Genomic DNA, 26,911 nt, shown 5'->3' with positions numbered 1-26,911 from the left:
ACGACGGCAGCACTATACGGCCAAGCGTCGGCTAAGTGTTGTCAGCATGTTGCCAATTCGAGCAATTATTATGGTTTCGATTTCTATCGATTCGTTAATATACAAAAATACAAGATTAAATTTAAATAACTGCCGTAAAAATTAATAAATAATTTTTTTAATAGAAACGCTAATCGTTTTTTGCGATAAATTGCGTCTAAACCGACATATTTCGATTTTAATTGCATGCTTTCTAACCTCTAAATCGATGTTTTTTAAATTTTAAAAAAAAGATATAAGGATATAATAAATTCCAATTTACGTTTAGCGTTTCGCTAGGTAATAGATTTAGGTATATTTTTATCGTAATTTTGATAATAAATCTTATGTCATTCATTCTTACCACCCGATAGAAATGTACCGAATTTGACACGTATTTTTGGTATATAGAACTCCACGATACATCTTAATTTTTTATTTTATTTTTCTCATTACTTTTGAATATATATCTACCGATTAATAAACTTTTCTAGCTATTTTTCGATAACAACTTTACCTAGAGACATCACCTTAAAAACACCATTTCAGAAAAAATGCTAGTTAGGAGGTATTGGCGGTTCACGGTCGATTTATTGTTATTTTAACAAGTTATGCAGTGCTGGAAAATGGTTAAGTATACAACTCATGAGATCGTTCAGCAAGTGCAAACAAATTTTCTGTATTGCTAATGGCTTTGAATGACAATGGTTACGGTTTCAGGTTGCACATTAAGATTGTCATTCACTCACAATAAGATTCCAAAGCGAGCCCTTTGGAATGAGGAATTACACAAAGTGCCCTTTTATCAACATAGAATTTACAATCTTGACGGTGCCTGCATCAAATTATTACCAGGCGGTATTGTCAAAAAACGGTAAAATTTTTTAAACATTATACGTTAACATAAATGTTTTATAATACACCATTTTAGTGCCACCCGTTGTCTTATCACCTCTTCCTCTTCCGTTGCTTAGGCCCTCTTTTCAATTCTCTTTAAAAAACTTTACAATTATACCGACCTCTTCCATCCTCTCCAATGAAAGGGCAAATCTGAGCGCCTCGGCGTTGCAATCTGCAAATTGCAGCTCTATCCTCTGTCATTCAGTACCACACCACAATTGTGTGCAATGTCACAGTGTCCTGAACATCACATTCATCGCAGAGCTACGAATCACTTCTCATGAGGATATGAAATCTTTTGCTCATAGTGTGGCCGAAATCTCAATATCATGAGTCATGATAACATGAGTCATCGTGTCAATTAAATTTCGTGTCTCGTTCTAACTGAATAGGTTATTCAAGTCAAGAATAACAAAAATTCTCATCGACCACATTCACAGAGAACGCTTTGACTCGCTTCTATCTTCAGAGCATTCACGAAAAATATTGGCTGGATACGTAGTTTTTAGGATGCTTGTAAAATGGGCAGCCTCTGACACATGTTTTAAATCACTCATGCATGAACGACACATGTCTATTCTGGATATGGGGCAGGTTGTATGGACATACTCCTTTTTCCTTTGTCTAGGGATGCCCTGTGGTGGGAATATATCCAGATGCTTTGGCACATTTTCCTAATGAACTCTTCTTAATGGTCCTATTAACAGGCTTTTTATGATTAATGGTTGTTAGTCATCCACCCAATTCATTGCGTTCATGCTTTGGATCTAACACGCGTTGAAAAAACAGCATGTGATTTTCCAGCTTCTGCCACTGTCTTCTCACCATTAAATGATGCTGACATCGTAGGGGCAATCTGCGGAACTAAAAATCGTCCCTGCTGTCATCCTTTATACTATTTACAGCACTTTGAAATCAAGGCTATAACTCAATTTTCTATTTACAATACACATTTTATGAATAATTATGAACGTATTCCTTTCAGGCATTGGAGCAAGAAATATCCGATTTGTTTGACATTTAAAGACAAATCGAAAATGACCGTGTATAATGCGCATTTGAGTGAAGCTAATCTATCCAGCACCTCCAACGCTCCATTGTTGCCGATGTATTCAAAAGGTGAAGCTTCAACCTCACAGTCGGAGAAACACAACCCAACTTCAGACCAGTCCACCAGCGAGGTTTCGCAGTCGGGCCACTCCGAAGAGAAGGAGATTCACGAGGACGATAATTGTGTTCCCAGAAAGAGGAAAAGTTCACCGAAAAAAATCATCAGTGCCTTTATTGATAAACATAAGAGGTCAGTGTTTATTTCTTTCACTCTTTAAATATGTTCGGCGTTTACTATCTGTGCAATAATTCGTAATCAATTATTTATAACAAAAAAATTATATCACTTGGCATTAACCACACACAATATCTCTGCCGAACCGTAGGGTATAATTTATTAGCTCGTGTCATATGTTTTATTTATTTTAGGGTTAGTACATATTATTTAGATCCAACTAATAGATGTGTGTGTGATGTTGCATCTTCACTGAAAATGGGTTTATCGAATAATTGATGCATATTTAAAAATCGTTAAGTCTATATTTTTCATCGACATTTGGTCAAAATATGTCCCAAAGTCACATAAAAAACAATTCAGACTCCAAGTGATTATAAATAAATGTCGATATGTCCAATTATTCCACGATGGTCGAGCGGTAACATTTTAGCTTATAAAATTGTGTTAAATTAGGGTTCGAATCCCGGATTTGGCAGATTCACATATTATTTATCCATATGTATTTAGAGTCCTGAGTATTTACCTAATAGGTTGAACAAGTGGCTAACATAGAATTTTCACATTGTCATATGCTGGTATGGCGACAAATTTAGTTATGGTTTCGTCATTCCGCAGAATATTTTGAATTATCACTATCTCTATAAATTCAATGATGGAGAGTACCAACTTTTATGTATTAGTATTTTTAATTATTATTCATTATTCATGCTAATTTCAATTAATTTTAACAATTTCTACATGTGCATACGTTAAAATTACTTGTGATATTGCATCCATAGATAAAATTTTGAACAGAACCCAACCTGCAGACCATAGAAAATAGATACCTAATTTAATAGAAAAAAAAATAAAGTACACCTGATTTTCACATGAAAATGTATGGACATGTAGAAAATAATAAAAAACGTTCAGTGAGTCATGCAGTTACTGATGTAGTGCGGTACGCATGAGGTGACCTCATTAATGTTCTGGAGATTTCAGCAGATTTTGCTAACCGACAATTTTCGTTTAATGGTTCAAATTATGCTATGGGATGGGAGCATCAGTCTGATAACATTTTAAATACCAAGAAAAAGTCATTAGACACTTTTTTCCCGTAGCGGCAGCTTACTGTGACAGCACATTACGTTATGATAATGTATTTGAACCATAAGAAAGACTTATCAGGAAAAAAGTGTCCAATAATACTTATTGCAGAAATTTGATTCTTTTTTTATTTTATAATTTGAAAACTAAATACAATGGAAAAAATTCGCTAATATTGGATTGTGCACTTATCAGTTTTTTTTGTAATTATTAGATGCCTCATTTAACTAACTTACTATAGAAGTGGTATAACATTTAAAATTACTTGTCAGTGTGATTAATATTGTATTTTCATTATACAGTCATAGCGCACAGGATACATCTGCTGCATCAATGGACAAAGAAAGTCCTGCTGATTCGCCAAGAACGCCGCGGAAACCATTCCTCATAAAAGGTAAAAATAACAAAAATACCTTGTTTAAAGAAGTACATAGGTTTTGCGAAATTACTTTGTTATAGGAAATTACTACAGTCTACTTTTGTGTACCAATTCGTGATTCCAAGAAAATACTTTTCAATCCCATGCACCAAAACCACATTCTTCTAAGACTCCCATTTTCTCTGTCAAAGATGTGGTCAATCTTTTCAAATGTCCTGTGGCAATACAATAACTAGCCATTTTTGTTAAGGCCATGCATTAGTTGAGGCACGGTCTAAAAAGATCGTTGCTAGGCGATGTGCGGATTGCGGGTCGCGGGTGAAAATGACGCCTGTCAAACGAAATATTATTTCTCATATAAATCCAACATACGTCCATTTTATGTTCTATTTATTATTCTATTAGTATCAATAATATTATATTCATTGACATGTTTGCTTTTTAAAGTTTTTAGTCATCTTTACACGATTTTAGAATTAATTGGCCCGTCGCCATCACGCAGCAAAGTGACGTGCGTCCGACTCCACGTTTTCTCAATGAATGCGAAGCAAGTACAAATTTTCGTCGCGCGTACAGTTGAACATTGTTTGGCGTTTCACTGATGCGTCACCTTAAGAGCTTGAACAGATAGAGAGCGTTCTGCATTCCGCGTTCAGCGTTCTTTGTAGTATATGGACTTCATCAAAACTGTGCACACAGCAGGCAGTCAGACCGCACCGGTCCACACACTACAAAGAACGCGGAACGCAGAACGCCTGACCGCTCTCTGTCTGTTCAAGCCCTAATATATTTGACAGTATTTAAAGTATTATAACATGACGTTATATATTATTAGTACCTATACAAACAACATTTCAAAATACCTATTTCACATATTATATCTATAAGAAATATGTAAGACGTATTTACCAACATATTGCGAAAATAGAGACTGCCGTTTTTGTTTCCAGAGCCCTCATATATAGGTAGCAGTGGCGAAGGGTGGAGGGAGGCTGTTGAGATCCAACATAAATAGTGTAAGTACATTAAACTTTGTCAGTCATAATTATTTATTTTCATTGAACTATGAATACAAATTGCAGATGGTGTTAGTCATTTTTACAACATTTTCATTAGGTTGTATTCTTATTTGTCCGGTGGTTGTTTGACCGGTACAAATCTTGCAATCGATTTTTAACTAACTTCCCGACTAGCTAGACATTTGAAACTTTTAGAATATATCAGAACACGATGCCAATGCATTTTTTTAATACTTTTAAGCCATCTTTAAGTAGAATTAAATACATTTTCAGTTAATTCTGTTTTGTATGAAAAGTTATTTCGGAAGAAATCTGTAATCCAATCCACTATTATTGGTTGCTAGGCAATGACATTAATATGGACGAAGCATCTGGAAAATAAAATGGCACTCACCTTGTGTCGGGTCTGCCGGATGGCGAAATTCATATTTTAATATCGGTATCCTACGCTCAAATGAACATTCTGCTTGCAAGCGGTCTGGCGACACCGCTGGGTCTGCCCATACAAAATTTCTGACTGTCAGGTTTCGACTCCGCCGTTATTATTGTGTTACAAAATGCCAATGTGCCTAGTTAAAAATTGTAAAAAAAAATCTACTAAGCACTCCAAGAAAGATGGGATATCACTTTTCATGTGTTAGTATTATTTATTATTGATAAAATGCCATTTTAAGATATTGATGAATGTTTATTCAATGCAATTGAATGACAGAAACCATGGGCTCACATGCGTCTAATCTCCGAGAAGTCGTAAGTAATCTAGAATCTGTTTCTAACATAATGAGTAATGACACTAATACGCCATTACAATAAAGGTTATATTACTATAAATTCTCGTAGCTTGTATCACATAATGGAAATGGATACGTCAGATGGTCACGTGACATTTACCTATACATCTGTGAATGACTTTCATGCACAATTTCTCGTGCGCGCCGATATGAAGTGAGTTGTCCATTTAATATGTCATTGTTGCTAGGGTCCTAACAACTAAATTATTAATATATACATGTGTTACTATGGAAATCAATATGAGTGTCAAAATGACATTTTAGTATTATTTCTTTCAAATACAATTTTTTTTGATCGTTTAAGCTAGTCAAGTCAAGTTTATATGATTCAACAGAAAATTTAAAAACGTTGTATATAAAAAGTTCTTTTTATCTTGTAATTATTTGAAGTTCAATCAAACCCAGCCTAAACCAAATCATAATAGATAAAAAATATTAATATAAAATATCTATTTTGCTTTGGTTAAGGCTGGCTCTAATTGAGTTTTAAAAACTAACAGAACACCATCTGCAATTTGTATTCATAGTTCAATGAAAAGAAATAAGTATGTCTGACAAAGTTTACTGTGCATTTTCCTTTACCCTTCGTCACTGTTAGGTTGTGAATTTTATCATTCAACGTCACCAATGAATAGTTTACTGAGTATTTTTCGTTTAGATACTTGAAGTTTTTGCCAGTTGATGATGCACATAATCGATGTATTTATGTTTGATCCAATATGTCAGCATTGGGGTGTCTACATTCAGGGCTTCAAACCGGAACTGAACCGAAAACCGGATTTTTTTTTTTTTCGGAACGAAAACCGGAACTAAACCGATAAAAATATCGGTTTTTTGTACACGCTCAGACAGGCGTGTTAACATGATCGTACTCTCTACTTCAGGTGTCGTTCAGTTGTCATAGGTGCAACACGTCTTACGGTCTTGGAAACATTTGAAAATGTCTACATTTACCATGTTCCATTATGTCTTCATACTTTAAATACTTTACACTGCCTGTTTGTAACCTAGAGCCCCACTTAATATTTGATATTTATTACAGCAATCAAGGAGCACCTTCACTCCAAAAAGAAGCACGGTAACGAAGACATGAGGGATCTGAGTTCATTTATGATCGATCCAGCTTCCGATTTCCCCGAGATGGATCTTGATGATGAATATGATGAGGACCCACCTGTCATAAGAGTATGGCCATTTTGATTATTCTTTTCCGCCGTATCCACCTGGTGCCTTCACACGCATTCATTGCTATGTTAATATAGATAATTTAGATATATCCCGTTAATTCAATAAATACTTTTTTGATTTTTTTCTTTTTCATGCATGATTTTGATAAATATTATTATAATATTATGTAGACTACTAAAACTAATGATTAAATTAACTACAATTCATTTAACACTGCAGATTTGTTCATTATAACTGACTATTTCACCCGTATCTGTCAGAAACCGCAAGAATTCCACAAATTATTAAATGTTTACAATATATTGACAAGATATACCATTAAACTTGAATTTGATATGAATCAATGATATTATTTTAATAAACTATTTAGATTTGAGAATGTAACATTCTTTTATTGAACAATTTATTTAAAAATACATTGTACCTGCATCCATTGAATTCAGGCCAATGCGCTATAACAATCGTGCCATCTGTGTCCTACTCATTTATAATGAAATTGAAAAGCAATATATAGTTAAAGCACTTATTGAATTATGTATGAACAATAAAGAATATTCCATTCCTTCGTTACAATGTTATTTGTTGAATAAAAAAAATAGTTTAGATATTATGTAGAATAAAAATTTTTCTGTACCAATTCGACCATACTAAAAACATTGAATATTTGCCATTAAGTAGTGTTGTAATAGTTACATACAGTCGAACTTGGTTATTACGAGGAAGATGGGACTGACTGAATTTACTTGTTATATCAGAGAATAGGTATTTTTAATTGAGCGGTCACATAATGCAATAAGTCCCAATTCAAACTAAAATACACAATTAGAATTTTTCCCCAAAACAAGCATGGCATTCACAACTACAAAAGAAGTTGTTTATTGTAATGAACGCTGGTAGGTACCTACTGACTTCACAAACCTTGGATTTTTACATGCAATTGCAACCATATGAGTGGATATTTTTTCAATATTGTCGGCGAAAATACCAATTAGGTAGGTACTTAGACACTTAACTACTGTCATAAACGTAATCCGATCCCGGCGGCATCCTGTCCGGTCAGATTTTATTACTTAGGGTTGAAATATTTTTAAACGATCGACACATTAACAGTTAAAAGAAAATTTTTGAGGATATTTTAGCTTGGTCTACCCGATACTCGTTATAAAAGTGAATAAATGTATGGAGAAAATCATAAACTAAAATGTCAACAAATATTTCCTCGTTATATCCAAGATCTCGATATATCCCTGATCGTAATAACCGAGTTCAACTGTATTAACATATTAAAAGGTCTAAAGGAGAAATTTGTGTAAATTTAGTATACATATAAGTAAGCTATATATTACTTATATTATTCTGTGTCAGTTGTATATTTACCATAGGTGAATGTGTGATTAATGTGCACTTTGTTTGAAAGGTTAATCTTGGGTCGCTGAAAACGATTCAATTGGAATATTACAAAACTCAAATCAATTAGAACTAAAATTCAAATTGCATCAAGCACCCTCGGTCGATAGTAGGTATTAATAGTTTTATATTATGCTGTTTTATTTAAAGGAGCGACACCATTCTAACAACTCTAAGACGGATTCAGATAATGAGAATGATCAGATCTCGTTGGACGATTTTAAAGAAGTCCTAGGTGAAGTTAAAAATGTAAGTGTTTTTTTTTATAATAATGTAGGGATTAGAATCTTAAGAGCGTTTCTCAACCTTTTTTATCTGTGTACCCTCCCCTTTTAGTATTATGTAAAATTGCAAAATGAATTTTTAATAAAAATAATTATAAGCTGAACTATTATGTAACTATATAAGTAGGTATTCGTTTTTAAACAGAATAATATCTAATGAATTGTCATTTTAACTTTGTTTGTTGTGATCCTTGTGACTCCCTATAACCATACTACATAAGCATGAAGTTTGATAGTCATATTATAACGTAGTTAGGGTAATGCCTAGCGAGAGAAAACGATTCAAAATTCAACGATTGTCCAATAAACAATTGTCGCCTCGATCGACGGTCACGAGCCTATGAGAGCAAATGAATAACCTGACCAAATCCACATTCAACAATGCAATAAAATATAAATATCCAGAAATTTTATTAACTTCATATTATAATTTTTATATTTTATTTTGTGATCCCCTAGAGATAGCTTTGACTGTCCAAAAGTTTATTTTTCATCTGTTGCTCTCTTGAAATATTCCTGAGGTCAAATGGACGTCGGATGAGAAACACTGTTCTATGTATCATAACAATATGTAGATATCCACAAAAATAATAATCAGATTGTCAACTCTCGCTCAAGATCCACCAATAGACTCACAATCCAATCTAGCACGTTTTCATAAGCTTTATGGATGTATATCTAACTTTTTCTTATATCTAATAGGAAAAGGCTTATAAGGAGGATGATGACAGCTACCTATGGTCCAAGGATGAATTAGCTGACGCAGGTCAAGATGAAATCGTTCTCTATCTATTTGGACGAACAGGCAGAGACAAAGATGAATGGTACATTTTTTGTTTTCTTTTAAAAACATACTCTCTAATAAGGCTGGGGACGGCGAGTCCAATAATCAAGAACTTGGTTTGGAGAATGGTTTATATTTTATAAAGGATGATGACAGACAGTATACAGTTTAAAATATTCAAGTAGATTAATTTATCTAGGCAAGCATTAATATTTCTCTGACATCTCCGGGAAGAGGCCGGATCTGACTATCATTATCTGCGACTTCAGATCCACGATATTTCATCCTCACCCCCTCTCGCTCATCGGCGGTTATCTCTTTTACCTGAAAGGCTCATTGGCAGAACATTTTGTTTCAGTAAGTAGTCTGTTACATTTTACAATTCTTAACGTTTGTCAAATATGTGCTGAAACGTATACAGTAAAACCTTGTTAATATGAATTCCATGGGACCGAAAATCGAAAAAAAAATTGAATTACAAATTATGAAATGTATGGGGGAAAAATATTAAGATTTAAAAAAAAAAATTTTGATTTTTATCAATATCGTTTACAATCATAGATGTGCCTACCAAATTTCCGGTGCCGTGTGTGTTAATGGGTCATAAAATGTTAGGATTATTTTTATTACCTTCTTAAAATAAGTAATTTTTGATGTTTTACGAAAAGTCTGTCATAATTTTCAATGACTGGCTCATGAAATAGTGTACTTTATTACGATTTATTGAATAATTTTATATGCCAGGACTCGGAAATAATTTCGAATTACGGCGAATTTCGAAATATCCATGTTTTTATTAACGAGGTTCTACTGTAAAATAAAATAATATTAATCTTAGCTAAATTGCTGTCCATTCTGATAGTCGATCTCTGAAAGGTGGTGAATTTAGTGGATGTAATCTCCTATGGCAGAGTCCAAAGTTTTTTTTCAAACCAAACTTTAAAAAATGATTGGTCAAGACTAAGCAGTCTTTCTGAAGGTTATCAATTAGAATGATTGCATCACAATGTTTGTTTAAAATTTCAGGTTTCGAAGACTGCAAACCGCCATTGAGGACGTGGAGAAGGCTAAAAACATTGAGTTGGCGATGAATGAGAATGTTCCCGAAGACGATTTTCTGGATGAATATATGGACCGGCCCGAGACCAGCGACTCCATTGATGGGTCACCTAGTAGGATTGCCAAAAAGGATAATGTTGAATCCAGAGTACGAGTGGGGAATATGAAGACTGAGAAAAAAGTAAGATAATCGTGTATTTTCGATTGATTTGTGCAATATTTTTCAACTTTTTTTACTAAAGCAGCGCACTTGGTTGGCCCTCTGCCAAGAACATACAGTACTCTCTCAGTAATCCGCCACCCCAAAAACCAGACAAGTGTCCAATTAGTGAAGGCGGCAGATTATAGTGCATACATACAAAATATGGTAAAAATTAAAACAGGTATTTCATAAAAATAGTTTTATTGAGAAATTTGTACTAGCAAATTACGGTTTTATTTATAATCAAAATCAAGTATTTACTAAATTATACATGACACAACCAGTTGTTCAGTGAGGCAGATATTCTTGAAAGGCTTAGGATTCCTGGTTTTCCCTATGACCAAAAGCTTCAGTTTGTGTGTACCGGTTGCATTGGAGCATGGCATAATTGTGATGCGGTCCTTGGGCACTTTCCTCCCTGGTACATTACTTTCTTCGCGATGAACGTACGTTTTACGAAGCAGAATTTTCTGAAATAAACCCGTCTCATCTGTGTTGTATACCTGTATGCGGTGGACTATTGAATTTGGCAATCGAATACCGGCGAATTATAGTGCTTGATTTTGTCCTTTCAACTAGTAAAAATAACGGCGGATTATAGTAGTTGTCAGATAATCGAGTGGTGGATTATTGAGAATGTACTGTATCGAAATATTCATAATTAGACATGACACTTTCTATAAACAAAGTTTTACTCACACGAATCGTTCGGGACACAGCACAAAACAATCACTGACGATGCTTGAAACATGAGAGTGGCCGGTTTGGTGATCGATCATCTTGCTAAACTAATACACAATTTGCAGATGAGCAATGAAATAATGATACTTAATCGCACCTAGCTTGGTGACATATCGTCGCATTGTTTATGAGAATGTTTGATGTTGTGTTATTATGCTCTTTACAGTTAAAACTGTAGAAATATCGACGGCACCAAGCCATGAGTGATACAATACATATCGAGTGATACATCGTACTCGCATCGATTTCCTCATGTTTAATTTAGCAGATATAAGAAAATAATTCATCTCCCCCTTCAAAATCACTGTGAAATCATATTATATTACAACTGAATGTAGATGCTTTTTACATTTGTTCAACTTAATACTTATAGTGCGATCGACCAAAATCCATCTCGTAATCGACGCGTTGAACATGCCTAATATAATATCGCACCGTGAGTGTAAAACCAAAGCATCTGCAAATTTTTCAATTTCGGAATTAAATGCAAAACAACTGCAAAAGTCGTGAACTTGATAATGTAAAAGTGAAGTAACTGAAAGAACATGCAATATAATGTAGATATAAACCAAATATTATGGTTTTTTTTTAGAAACTCTATTTCTCCTAACAAAACGAAGACTTCAAACCCTAATATATCCAAAATATGTCTTTTGCAGATGCCTTGGTTTTACACTCACAGTGCGAATGTCTCTATCAATGAGACTAGTACTCACAATTAAAATATACAAAACAATACTTTTTACGAATTCTTAATATTGTGTTTTAACTTTTCAGTTAATAGGTAGCAATGATGCCCCGTCAGTTCTGTGGACTCCTGCTGTTTCTAACAAAGAGTCATTGTTGACGGACGCTTTTCAGTCAAGTCAAGAGGTTGATTTTTGGCGCTACATGAAAGATGTCCTTGAGGTAACGCTATAATTTAATTCTATGCCTAATCTACAATGTTAAGCGGCGTCCATTTTGAGCGATTTACACAGTGAATAATATGAAGTATATATTATTTAGGGTGACATTTAAATACAAATTGAAAAGACTATTCAAATGGATCATTCCAACATATTATCACATGTGTACGACGGTGTCACACTCGACTGAGAGTTCCCATGAGCCCATGAGATAGACAACAGTTGGATATAGGCATGTGCCCTTTTATCTGCACCCAACCTCACCATTTCACCACTGCTATATTACTGCTTTACGGACTTGTGATGAATTGTGGCAAGTGCGTTATTTTAGAGATGTTTAATCTTGTAACTTCGGAACCTTTTGAGATATCGAGATGAAACTAATAAATTGGTAGCAGCAATATAGTCTTATATGTTTTGTCATCAATATTGGTTCAGTACTTTTTGATTTATAATAGAACAAACAGACAGATAGGCAGTAATTAAAAAATAACCATATTTTGTGTTTAGGCATCATATCAATAGTCAAAAGGCAAATTCATATTTCGAAGTCACAAACACTTCAATTTTGCCATTAGTACAAATAGATTTAAATATACAGTGAGCATTTTTCATAGATTCATGCCTCATGTCATGCATCTTTACTTGATGATCATTGTTGTATCCATGACGACAACAAATGGTCATACATAATAAATGTAATATTACTTCCCTCTCTGATGCATTTATTTATAATCTTTGGGCTCTATGCATAGTGATCCTTATGTTTATAATATGCTCATGTGTTTCATGGAGTTATTATGGAATATTACTTAAACATTTTTCCATTCTAAATAAAGCATAATGAACATACCTACATAACTTGAAAACAACTCAGATATATATACCTACTAGAAAAAGTTATCGTGCCGATAACTTAAACGTAAACTAGTAGGTCCTACTTGAAATGCTTATATATGGAATGTTACATTCTCAAATCTTATGAATTATTCGTTGAATAAAAGAAATGGTTTATTAAAAATTGTTAGCAAGTTCAAATATACGTTATAACTAAATATTTGGCGAGAGGGCGTCGGTTAGTAATCAAGGTTATTAGTATTTCTTTATTTATTAATAACGCAATTTGATAAGCTTTTCATGTAGGACCAACTAGTTTAAATTATCGTAAATAAGTAGGAGGCCTGTAGCTTAATTGGTCAAAGCATATTGGCGCGATACCAGTGGATATACGGGTTCAAATTCCGTCGTATTTATTTCAAATGTAATTTTTGTAGTGGGTATATATAGATATATCTGAGGTGTTTTCAAGTTATGTATATATATCTGGAATGTTACATTCTCCAATCTTGTGAATTATTCGTCGAATAAAAGAAATGGTTTATTAAAATCTAATGCATTTGCCCATTTGATATACACCTAACCTGACTTAATTAATACCATTGTATATGACTGATTTCAGACTCCCACATACTACGATTGGCTATATAACCTGTGCCCTTCCCCATTCCCTACTGTAAGAAACGGAGAACTCCACTCAATCCTGACCAATCCTAATCACCCAAAAGCAAAGAACACGCGGCGCTTAAGCTTTGTCAGATTTATTTCATGTTTTATAAATGTGGCGGCAGACTACACCGAAAATACATTGCAGGATTCGCCCTACGAAGTATGCAATCATACAAAAGTCGTATTTGCCTGAGCCGAAAATATGTCATCCCTCTTGTATGAATTCTTGAACACGGCATATAAGTCTTCTGTTTCCAATATGAAGCAAATCCACGGCTTTTCAATTTTGGCAAAAGGACATTTTGTGAAATGTTTTTGTTTAAGTTACGAACAAACTCTAAATTTTCTTGTAAAATCTCAGAGAAATCCTACAAGGCTGACATATACAGTAAAATCTCGTTAATACGAATTCCATGGGACCGAAAATCGAAAAAAAATTTGAATTACAAATTACGAAATGTACGGGGGAAAAATATAAAAATTTTGAAAAAAAAATTTTTTTTGATTTTCATTAATTTTATTTCTGATCACAGATGTGTCTACCGAATTGGGTCATAAAATGTCAGGATTATTTTTATTACCATTATAAAATAAGTAATTTTTGATGTTTTAAGGAAAGTCTGTCACAATTTTCAATGACTGGCTCATGAAATAGTGTACTTTATTACGATTTATTGAATTTTTTTATATGCCAGGGAAATCATTTCGAATTACGAAATTCGAATTAAAGGTGTGGTTTTATATGAAAATAATGTTCAAGGGAAGTTTTAAATAAGGCGAATTTCGATTTATCAGTGTTCTTACTAACGAGGTTTTACTGTATGTGTGTAACAGTAGGCAGTAACATACCTAACCAAACCATATTTTCAAAATTGGAAATGGATAACTCATATTTTTGGCGGTGTATTTTCGATCTAGTGTGGCTCCAGATTTATTCTATTGCTATCTATTATTTTCCTAGCTTAGTTTATTTATCGAAGTCACCCAAAATCCAATGAGGTCAGTATAAAAAGTTAAGCATTGGTTATGGCAAGCCTGAGCTCATCAAAGACCATATAGAATTCATGGTTATAGCGACGTCGCCAGATGGGACTAAAGATTTAGCTTTTAGCTTCTGTGAATCGACCATGTCCGATCCTAATAAGATCATATGGGCACCCAAAGAGTGGAGGTTTCTATTAACAGATTTCTGTTTTTACGAGAAATGGATGTCACCCACTTACTCAACCTATTAGGTCTATACTCTGACTCATACATAAATTGAAAAACAATGGGTGTATTTGCCAGACCCAGGATTCGAACCTGGGACCCACAACGCTACAGGCCGACGCTTAAACCTGCGCGGCCATCGGGGATCACTGACAGTTATTGTCCATATCTCTCAACCGTAGCATGAGATTAGTATCAATATTCTTTAAGCAACTATTGAAAATGTTCTTTTAAAGTGGATGAAACTGGTTGGAAATAAATTATATGGAAGAAGTACTAGATATTGTGGTTTATTTTAATTAATACAATGCCTTTCCACCAAGATTTGACAGTAAAAGTAATCATTCGTGACATTGATATGATAATTTTCCTTTCAGGCTAAAACAGTGACAGAAATTCCTGACAGTAAACATAAAATAGCCAGTGATGTTTTGTGGCTAAATGCAATCATTGGACGAATAGTTTTTGACACATTCAGGAACAGTGCGTGGGTGTCGATGCTCCAAAAAAGAATACAGAAGAAACTGTCAAGCTTAAAGGTAGGACCCAAAGGTGTCAAAAAAAACCTTCTATCTAGATTTTTCCGATGTAGATTTTAGCCAATAACTGTAGATTTTGATGACAGATTTTTTTATAAGGAATGATTTTTAACCATTTTGACGTCCACATTGAATAAACAACATATGGATTTGAAGGAAGCAGGATTCGACCCATGCCTTGAGAAGCGGACATTCCGTACTTGCCTTTCGCTTCTAGTTAGAGGCTAAATATATGAAAGTGAAAGAAAAAACGCTATTAAAGCTAACAATTCAATTAAGAGCCGAGCCACACCGGGCGACTCTGGTCGGCAGACCAGTCGCCGAGACCAGACCGATGCATGCAGTTATATGGAGCATGCCATACCTGGTCGCCCAGTAGTCACGCAACCAATAAAGTCGGGCGATCAGTAAAATCACGTTGGTGATTTTCACTCAATCACTCTGGTCGGGCGACCGGTAGCGATGTATGAAAACATATAGCTACGTATTGAGTGCTGCCACACTGGGCGACCAGTCGCCGGCAGCCACGCCGCGGATAAAACGTATTTTTGCATACTTGCGAGTACATTCATTATTATTTATTGGCTGTCTCTCTGGTCGCCTGCAAGTCGCCCGAGTAAATCGCCCAGGAAGACCAGTCGCGAGACTGGTCTGGCGACCAGAGTCGCCCGGTGTGGCTCCACTCTAACTTTATGACATTTTGCATTGTATATTCGCATGTAGCTAGTTCATAATTTTTACTTTATTATTTTCCAAAACTGCACTACGATAAGAAATACTTTGCATTAGTATTGAAAGCTTAAAATATTATTTTCATTAGTTCTAAAATCTGATATGGAACTTGGGCGCCCACAAAGAGGTTAAAACATTGAAAAACAGCATGTGAATTTTCCAGACCCCTGATTTGAACCTGAGACCCACGGCTTCATCAGCCAACACATTACCAATCGTCTATCATGGGTTATTTTATGTAATATACCTACTGTCATTATTTATAATATTTCTATGAACAATCACAAACCAAATCAAGTTTATTTCTCACCATTATATTGGAGCTCTACCATGTAATCGCCAGTTCAATCATCAATGTGTTATACTGCACGTAATCTATTCTTTGTTTCAGCTTCCATCATTCATGGGTCCTCTGATGGTGACGGCTTTGGACCTCGGATGTGAGACTCCACGTCTTCACGGTGCTTCCATTCCAATGCTGGATGCTCAGGGACTCTGGGTAGACCTGCAGATCAGTTATAGCGGTCGTGCGAACATGACACTGACAACCCAGCTCAATCTTATGAGCTTGAAAGAAAAAAGTAAGAATTTTTTTTCTCAAATACGGTAATGCTTTGGTATAATTCTTTTACCTTATGAAGGTGTTGCCCCACCCTACCGACTGCAAGCACAGAGCATTTGAAGTTTGTTTCATTATGGAGGTACGAGGGTGGGTCAATAATTCCTTAGAAAAAAGCATTAAAACAGTTTTTATTTTTGTATTTTTTTTTATTTCTCAAAATAATCTCCTTGGAGCTCAATACACTTGGTTAGACGTTTCTCAATATTTTTTAAACCGTCAGAAAAATAAGTTTTCGGAAGGTCCTCAAAATAAGCATTTATCCGATCGATGACTTCTTCATTTGAAAAAAAACGTTGTCCACTTAGCCATTTTTTTAAGTTTGGGAAAAGGAAAAAGTCACTGGGGGCTAAATCTGGCGAATACGGTGGGTGGTCGACCAATTCGAACTTCAATTCTTCAATTTTAGCCATTGATCGTAAACATGTGTGAACACGGGCATTGTCCTGATGAAAGAGGATTTTTTTCCTGTTTAAATGAGGCCGTTTTTCTTCAATTTTGTTTTTTAGCTGATCCAATAAAGATGCATAATAATCCCCTGTTATTGTTTTTCCTTTTTCCAAATAGTCAACGAAAATAATTTCACGTGCATCCCAAAATACAGTAGCCATAACCTTACCAGCTGATTTTACGGTTTTCGCCTTCTTTGGACATGGTTTGCCTTCGCAATCCACTGCTTTGACTGTTCTTTCATCTCGGGAGTATAGTGGTGTATCCATGTTTCATCTACAGTCACAAAGCGACGAAAAAATTCATCCGGATTGCGTTGCATGAGCGACAACAGGGCTTTAGAGGCCACCACCCTATTGCGTTTATTGTCGACTGTGAGCAAACGCGGCACCCATCTTGCAGAAATATTTTTCATGCCCAATTTGTCATGTAAAATAAAAATGACGCTACCTTTTGAGATCCCTGTAACCTCAATTATCTCACTCAACTTTAATCTTCGGTCACTTAACACCATATCGTGGATTTTATTGATCATTTCTGGTGTAGTCACCTCTACAGGACGTCCTGAGCGTGGTTCATCCTTTGTTGATGTACGACCACGTTTAAATTCATTTAACCAGTTATAAATAGTTGCAAGTGAAGGAGCAGATATGCCGTGAACTAAATCCAACTCATTTTTTATTTCCTTTGCTGTTAACCCTTTTATATTAAAATGTTTAATAACAGCTCTAAACTCAATTTTCTCCATTTTCCATTTTTCCATTTTCCACAAGCAAATTTTTTTTTTAAATGTACGAGAAACACACAACAACCCGACCAATCTGATTGAAACTTCGCAGCATACTGAATCGGTAGTGCCGCTGCATGAAAACAAACCGCTTACAGTACTAGTCGCGCCACCTGTCGGCTTTTCTAAGGACTTATTGACCCACCCTCGTATCTACTCATAGTCCGTTTCAAGAACATTTCACATAATCTTAATGCCATCATTTGATATGAATATGAGTTAAGGGTACCTAAATAGGATCTACTAGGGCAGTGGTCGGCAAACCGCGGCTCGCGAGCCACATGTGGCTCTTTGGCCCCTTGGGTGTGGCTCTGCCACAAATGATCACGTACGGACTAAAACAGTAAAAGATATAACAGTCAAAATGTCTTCGAATATAACCAACCAGCAGGTCGAAGATCTTAAATTGGTTTCAGCTTTATCAGCAGTTAACGAGTCTTGTGACATAAATGATACAGCACAAGTTTCACGTTTTGTACGATTTATTTCATCTACCTACAGGTCCTAAAGAAGAACTTGTAGGATTATTGCCACTCAAATGTCAAACACGTAGAGAGGATATTGCAATTGCTGTAATTGAGTGTATGGAAAAACATAATATTCCACTCGATAAAATTGTGTCAATTTCAACAGACGTTACTTACAATTAAATTTTTATCAAATAAGATCATTATTAAGAATGATATCATGCCAACAGTGTACCTACCTATACAGTAAGTTTAATAAAATTGGCTCTCAAAAGAAATCTCAACCGTTGTTATTTTGATATTTGGCTCTGTTGACTAATGAGTTTGCCGACCAATGTACTAGGGCATAATATATATATATAAGGGGCAATTGGAATTATAAAATACGGGAAAAAGGAAATTGGATAGAGCGAGGAGAAGTTAGTTTTCAGGACGTGGGTTTCAATCCTCGGACCTAATCCAACTCACGCACCTTCCAACCTATAAAAAATTACTTACGGTATATACTTATGGCCGAGAAAGTTCCTGAAATATGAAATATCAAATTGGACGCCACTCCCGGAGGAGATAATGTCAGATGTAACAAAGAAAGTATAAGCCTAATTTAAATAAAAGACTAGTAGTAGATAATAAATAGATAGATATAATTTCTCAAAATGCGAACAAGGTAGATACATCTGACATGGTAATAGTACGAACACGAGATTTTACTAGAATTTAAGTAGACTGGAACGAAGCTATGGTGAACTGCAAATACTAAAAAATTAGCCACGATGTCCGGATGCCGAATACAATGGATCACGGGAACGACACAGGTAATACTTGCGGCTTAGTTGTCTTCACATGATGACGGCTCTTCGACATTATTCTTTTTTTAGGTTAAACGTAGCACAGAATTTAAAGTAAGCCCACCGGTTACTAAGTTCATCGGGGGCTTACACAACCTCTGTACTCGACGGCGGCTGGGTATCAAGAGCCCCGTAATCCTGCCGGATTATCTTTTTATAACATTAATTGGCGGAACCTCTTCATTGTTTTTACGTTTGTCCTGGCTTGCTTGCTACGTATTCCTGCCGGCCAGTGCGAAATGGTGTTGCCTTATCAATCGTGGGTTCGGTGTTATGTATCCTTGATGGTTAAGTTTATTTAAACATAACACATTTCAGGAGAAAAGGGGGGCGAAGAAACCCACGAACACAAAGGTAAAACGTCTGCACGGGGTAGCGGAGGACTTCCATTGGCTGTTTACGACTCTGACTTGGAAGACACAGCGGAAAGCAGCTCTGAAGATGACACGCCTCTTGCTCAGCCTTCCACTCCCAAGACTGTTGTGTAAGAAACCGAATACTTAATCAGATATTGACGCGATTCTTGTAACTAATTTAAGTGGTAGCAGTCTTCACGACTGATAAAGTACTTCTCGAAATTCAATTCCGGAACATTTTTTAAATTATTATGGATATCCTCACCTCCTACGTATAAGTCCGTAACTGCAAAATGATACTTTTCAGTAGGATGATTTTAATAAATATTAATGACACCACAACGTTAATTTTTGATGCTGAAATCGTAATTTTTTAGTTGATTGATATACTTATATTGATTGAATTTTTGTTTTTTTTTCGATTATCATTGTTGTATTATCTTTAAAACTATTTAATGAAAGGCAATTAAGTCATAACAGCCAAAAACGCAGTTACGGCCTTTTACATATGAGATATCGATAGGTATCATGGTTGCTAATAGCACGACATATTCTATTCATTGAAAAGTTAAAATTTTAATTGTTCACTTATTTTCAGAGATGCCGACCCCGCACTTCCTCCCAATGCCAATTCATCTACCAAGAAACTCTTGCGATTGGTGGATAAACTTGCTTCGAACAAATACTTTCAACATGTAAGTGAAATCTTTCTAATATCAGTTCGAATTTTTCCTAAACGTGGTTAATGTTTACGAAAGCAAGCGATTTTCTTTTAAATTAAATTCATGCACCGATAATCCGCAAACCGGATAATCGTGAATTTACTGCATAGCCAAATCAGATGACCATGTGAAAGTTTTGTTGTTATTAAACAAACCCAACCTATAATTAGAATCTCACCTTATGTTCTCTGCCTGCTTAATTGTGAAGGTTACACCACTGAGTATGAATAATTTGTAATATGTTACAGGTAACAGAGTATAAGTATGTGAAACGAGCCATGGAAGGAGTATCTAATACGGATTTAAAACTCAGCGTTGAGCTCCTTGGACTCGTTGGTTGTCTCACGATTAACATTCCACCTCCCCCTTCGGACCGGATATGGTTCGGGTAAGCTAAGCTGTCTTTATTATAAAAAATAACGTCTCTTCTTTGATGCTCAGTATAATATTGTCACTGTACAGGCCAATAATTGGCGTAACCCTCTAATATCAAATTGTTCAGGAAGTGAAAAAAACTGTGGGCATTGGATTTACTTATTATTTTATTGCAAATTGAGAATTTTCTTTTATTTACACATCAGTGGCTTACGTTTAGAGGGTTACAGCATTTGGCTGGAATATTTTTTGTCAAGTTACAAATAGCTTAAAAATTACTTTTGAATTATTTTGATATGAAATAATTTTTGGGATTTATGATACTTGGGTCAGTTCGTGTAAGAGTATGCAATAAGTCCATTGCCATCAAAATGTCTCTTCGGTGAAAAGTGAGGGTTACGCCAATTGGCCTGAACAGTGACGATATGTACAAAAATCTTGGAAAAACCTTCTTCTATATGGATGAAGTCTAAATGTATGAAATTGAAGGAAAAACAAGAACCTCTGGTCTACTAATTAACATGTAATTACCATATTTAACTCATTCGCTGCTGAGTAGATAATGATTTTTTAATTAGCACCTTTAAAATTCACGTTAATTACATCGATCGGCCGCCTGGTCATTACGCGCCGGGCGCGTCTTCCGCGTCCAAAGTATTAAATATCGTGTTAATTATATCCAATGGCCAACTTACGCAAGCGCGCCAGTCGCGGTGTTAGCACTAAACGAGTTAAGTTAGCTATAAATAAATGACTGCGATTTTCAGCGGACTTCACACTACTGATATGACATTTATTTGCCAATTTGCAGGGCGTATAAAAAGACAATCTGTTGCCGGCATTATTATTCAGTTGAAAAATCTGGTAAAATTTGTGTAAATCCATTCATAACTACCCTCGATTAATTAATCATAATGAACATAAAAAATTGAATTGATATATTGAAGTTCAGCTTGCTACACCCGCTCAATCTTATATCTATATCAAGTTGGAGTAGATGACAATCATCCAAGGTGACAGCATCCAAGAAGAGTTTCAAGTTATCGGTGAACAACAAAAACATAGCATTTTTAATCACCGATACTCTCATTTATAATCTTGCGTCGCAACCTAGAAATCTGCAGGTTAATGGCGCCTGTACACGTGCATGGATTTACTTCCACTAATAGTGTTTATTTTAAACTATCACAGTAATAACTGTTAAGTTAATAACTACAAGTAAAAGCTCTGACTGTCTCTCCAATCTCATTCTTCAAGCGTAATCGAGACACAATTCAGTGACATTCAATGACAGATTCAGACAGGTTCGGACAAGGTCGTAGATAATCGGTAAATGTCAAAATATTTTATGCAGTGCAGTTCGTATTTCTTCCGGCAGGTTCGCCACTATCGTTCTACTGCGGATGCACTCCGCCGTGCAAGTACTAATTATTGCGTGAAAATTCAGAAGCTTCTGAACTACTTTAATTCATGCATGCAATCTTGCAACTTGCACGAGAATACGTGTTTACACGTGCATTGTCTTGTTATGGCCGCATTAATACGTACTGTCAGCAATAAATCCACGTGTAAACGGAGTATAAGGCTGAATCCCGTAGAATTGACCATAAATGTTCCCACACTATGGTGCTGCGAATAAACATGATAAAAAAATATTGTTGATAGTTAATGTGTGACATTTTAGATTTCGAGGGAATCCTGATGTGTGGCTGAAAGCCAAACCGGTGGTGGGTGCCCGAGTGATAAACTTCAGTCACATCACCAGCTGGATAGAGAAAAGACTTTGCACGGAGTTCGAGAAGCTCCTCGTCCTACCGAACATGGAGGACATCAACCTAGACTGCATGACAGCTCCCGTTATTGATTAATTTTCTATTTATTATAGACCTTTAATAGTGTCAAAAACAATGGCTGTATATTATAGTATATTGGTGTCTTTTAGACAAAAAATGATAAGTGCATAGGAGAGATTTTTGGACCTATAAAATGGACTTGAAAATCGGTTTGATACAAGATGTAACATCTCATGAATAAGGGTATTGAATCTTTAACGCCTTTAATGAATGAAGATAATATATAAAAATTAATTCCAAACTGAACTCACAGGCAAAAATAGTTATGTATCATGTTTTGCAAATTGTCACGGATTTAATGTGTTTAACTATTTGTATGATATATCAATGGCTAGCACTGTTATTGTTGTAATCAGTAGTGTGCCGATAATTGGAAATCGGATTCTATGTCTCAAAGTTTTATATTTTTTATATTCACGACAAACAGCTGACCAACTATTATTTCTGTTACCATATTTGCAAAATTGTTTGCGAGATGAGAATCAATGAATTAGTTTTAATTCAAATTAAATGTCTTGACAATTCATTCATAATATGTACATACATGTATAATTGTTTATTATTGTGATAATATACTTTTAAATATTTTTTTACAAGTGCAAAATGATTCTTGCTCACACTAACGTTGGTGCACTATAGACTAATTTTTCCCACTGAATTACTGTCACATAGCAAACAAACAGTTTGTCATAAGTTGACTAATGACACATTCTCACATGTCGATTTTTGTTGCCGAATTTTATGTTAATTTGTTGATTCGTTAGCATCTTTTTTGACCGACCACTTTAAATCTTTTTTGAACGAAGGCGCCATACTTAATTCAGGCACAAACAATAACACTGTGGATACACGACAATCAAATAATCGCATGCTTGCAAGTCGATCAATTCGGTTGAAATATGGTACCCACTTATCAATAATTATTGACATTCAACACACAGTTGAATGACAAAAATCAACACGTGAGAACTCGGCATAACTCATAGGCATTCTGGCCATAGAAATACTCAAAGAAAATGGAACCGGTCATGATTTGAAGTCACAAACTTGTCAGTAATCGAACTTTATTTATTAAAATCTCAAACTTCCAAACAATCTGAAGACATATTCACACAGTCTGTTTATACAGGCAGGGATATGTCTCCACTTCCACACATTTTATATTTTAAAATTCTCCACATCTCCACACTCTCTTTCAGTTCAGCGTTGCCATGACAACTACTAGCATATTTTACCTATGTCTGGTGATAAATCATGAACACGTTGCAAACTAATTGCACAGTGCTTGCTACTGGTTGGTAATTTAAATTGCATTTTTTTTGAGTAGCTTCGTGGACGGGAAGGCCTTTGGCTTTTATGTACACAATAACTTAACTCTAATTGATGTTTACATATTGTAAATTTAGAATATGGAGGAAATTTTCGTGTTTATTGTGGCAACACAATGCATGAAACACTACCTTTATTATGTATTATCTTTTTTCCAACATTCACTGGTAAACAGTGATAATCCTGTAATCAGGAATTCTGGGAACGTGTTAACATTAAAAGATTATTTATATCAGAGATATTAAAGGTTGCAAGCTATTTTCTATTATTTAATGCTATGTGCAAGTCAGCTGTTATGCAAGTATTTGTTTTCTATTTTAGGTTATTATAATATTATTTATTGGCTGAATATTTCTCTTTTGAAATTGACAAAATTTGCTGACTTATTGTACAATAATATATTATAATAATATAATAAATAGTATGTAATGTAATTTATACTAGTTGTTACATTGTTTAGAATTTTGAGACGGAGGTTTTCCTGGATATTACAGATAATATCAGAAACGGCTGTGAATGTTTTCGTAAAATTTTATATTGCTTTGTAAAATATTGTAGAGAAAAAAAAAAAAATAATGAAAAAAATTTACCCGCGCTTCTTTTTTATGTTTTAAAAAATGTACTTATTGCATGTATACCAAAATTGTATTTAATTTCTGTTAAAGTACCTATTACAATCAGCTATAATAAGCGAATGCAACCAATAAATACAAATTATTTTCAAATGTCTAAGCTATGGATCAACCAGTATGAGTTGCAGTGGCGAAGGGTGGAGGTAGGCTGTTAAGATTCGCTATAAATAGTGCACACTAAACTTTGTTAGTCATATGTATTTGTTTTTATTGAACTAAGACTACAATTTACAGATGGTGTTAGTTAGTTTTTTAAAATCAATTAAACCCTGCCTAAACGAAACCATAATAGTTTTGGCCTAATTTGGGCGATGCGACAAAATTGTGCACACTTTTTCATTCATAGTTATTTGTTTTCGTTGGATTAAAGATACATATTACACATATTGTTGGTTCATTTTTTAAATTCATTAAGCCCTGCCTGAACCAAACTATAATAAATAAAAAATATTATTCTATCTATAAAATATTCAAAGTTATGTATGATTTAATTGCATAATTTTAAATATTTTATAGATAGACATGTATTTTTTGACTATTATCTATTATGGCTTGGTTTCTCAGGGTTTAATTGAATTTTAAAAACTAACCAACACTTTCTGTAAATTGTAGTCTTATTTCAATGAAAACATATACGTATGTCTGAAAAAGTTTAATGTGCACTATTTATGGCGGATCTTAACAGCCTACCTCCACCCTTCGCCACTGATGAGTTGTCTAGTGAGTAGGGGCGCCACATGCTAACATGTGACATATAATTCAATACTTTTAATACTGTGATGAGCTTACTTCTAAATTTGAACACCGGATGATTTATGATGGTATATCTATAGTTTATACTTATAAAAGTGTAATTAATTTATTTTAGATATTATCTAACTAACTAGGCTGCCAACTATCATTGATAAAAATATGCTACATATGAGAAGAAAAAAATGTCTAGCAACTAGCAAGGATTGTTTGTAGAAGAATAATTATATTGTTACACAACTTATGAATAAATCATTCAATAATTGACAAATAATTCGAAATTTGGGTATCGTTTAAATAATATTGTCTCTTAGATTTATATATTTGTAAGGAATACGGTATAGCCCCAAAAGCCCCCATTTTAATTAATGGGGTTTTACTGTATATTCCAAAGTCTAAAACATTGGGTTATACATTTCAACTTTCATATCGAGTCTTCTACGTCATCGCAGTCGTTTCTGGAACTAAACCTTCCCCCGCTTTCACCTCTTCTACATTCCCCCGCGCCCGCATTGTGTGTTCAAAATCGAGCGGAATTTATTAGCATGGCTAAACTTTTGCGGAAGCAGGCAAGGAGGATTATTTCGAATGTAGAAGTATTTTGAGGCGGAGAAATGGAAAAGAAAGCTTTTAATTCCTCTCAATAATGCCAGACATAGTGTATCTGCAATGACTAGTCAACACGCAAAGAGCACATGACGTAACAGTGTCAGCTCTGTGACAAAGAAGACTTGATATAGTAGTTGGTCTATAGCAGCGGTCGGCAACCCAAATGCATTGGAGTGCCACAAAACAGATAATTCAAAGTACCGGACACTCAGCGTGCCACTGAAATAAAACTAGTAAATCTATTGTAAGACAATTTCATTTGACTATAATGATACACGCTACATAAAAACATAAAAATTACAATACGCGAGTGGAGAACTACAAGGTTCTAAGTGTTTGTCCTTGATACAACAAAAGTAACAATGTGGTAGCTTAGAATACTACTTCATTGTTAGGTTTGTTTTCTCAAGGACGAATACTTAGAACCTTGTAGTATTAGGCTAGCGAATATTTAAACATTAGTGACTCCTTTGAGGTTCAATTTTGGAAGCGAACACCTCAATATTTGGTTCATAATCGGAAGTTTTTAATTTTATGCATTTTTCCGAATTTTTGGGTTTAAAATATATTTCATAATTAAGAATGTTTGCTCACAATAGTACGTTGTACCGAAAACACTTAAAAGAGCGAATGCAACTTTTTTCTTACAATGAAATCTGTCTGGAGTTCATTCCACCGAAAATTTTAATAAATCGTCATTTTCGAGGCTTACCACTAAAAATTCTTTCGCGTGCCACCCGTGGCATAGGTTGCTGGCCGCTAGTTTATAGTATTTCAATAATATTTTTAACTAAGAGAAGACGAAACCGGTTTGTTTCTATATCTTACATAATATTATTTAAAATAATATATTACCTAAGTAATTTTATTTTATTTGCTAATAAACTAAAAATTCCTTTAGGTATATATTATTTATATTAGCTACGTAATACCAATTTTTTTACGCAGCTTTCGAAATTAATGCTGCGGATTAAGGATGCTTGATGGAAATTGATTGGAAATACAACATATATAGTAACTTTACTCTTTCAATTAGATAAATCGGTATTTGCAACCCAGATTTATCGATTCAAA

The 26,911-nt window shown here is 34.7% G+C and overlaps 1 protein-coding gene across 1 annotated transcript in view; it reads left to right on the top strand.

The window, feature by feature from the left end:
- Positions 1 to 22,656, top strand: part of LOC147070220 (uncharacterized) — a 47,307-nt gene extending 24,651 nt beyond the window's left edge. Inside the window, exons 7-20 of the mRNA XM_085949699.1 lie at positions 739 to 892; positions 1,904 to 2,218; positions 3,595 to 3,686; positions 6,524 to 6,666; positions 8,227 to 8,325; positions 9,063 to 9,184; positions 10,171 to 10,384; positions 11,924 to 12,055; positions 15,147 to 15,308; positions 16,432 to 16,621; positions 19,530 to 19,695; positions 20,166 to 20,262; positions 20,538 to 20,677; positions 22,349 to 22,656. Of these exons, the coding sequence (XP_085805825.1) occupies positions 739 to 892; positions 1,904 to 2,218; positions 3,595 to 3,686; positions 6,524 to 6,666; positions 8,227 to 8,325; positions 9,063 to 9,184; positions 10,171 to 10,384; positions 11,924 to 12,055; positions 15,147 to 15,308; positions 16,432 to 16,621; positions 19,530 to 19,695; positions 20,166 to 20,262; positions 20,538 to 20,677; positions 22,349 to 22,532 (2,210 nt within the window). The 3' untranslated portion in view covers positions 22,533 to 22,656. The remainder of the gene's footprint in view (positions 1 to 738; positions 893 to 1,903; positions 2,219 to 3,594; positions 3,687 to 6,523; positions 6,667 to 8,226; positions 8,326 to 9,062; positions 9,185 to 10,170; positions 10,385 to 11,923; positions 12,056 to 15,146; positions 15,309 to 16,431; positions 16,622 to 19,529; positions 19,696 to 20,165; positions 20,263 to 20,537; positions 20,678 to 22,348) is intronic.
- The last annotated feature ends 4,255 nt before the right edge of the window (positions 22,657 to 26,911 follow it).

The sequence above is a fragment of the Rhyacophila brunnea genome, unplaced genomic scaffold (genome assembly GCF_057557595.1).
Source record: "Rhyacophila brunnea isolate RB1 unplaced genomic scaffold, BYU_Rbru_1.0 scaffold_22, whole genome shotgun sequence".
Classification (NCBI taxonomy): Eukaryota; Metazoa; Arthropoda; class Insecta; order Trichoptera; family Rhyacophilidae; genus Rhyacophila; species Rhyacophila brunnea.
Note: the sequence above shows the minus strand (reverse complement) of the source record. Positions and strands in the feature narration are given on the sequence as shown.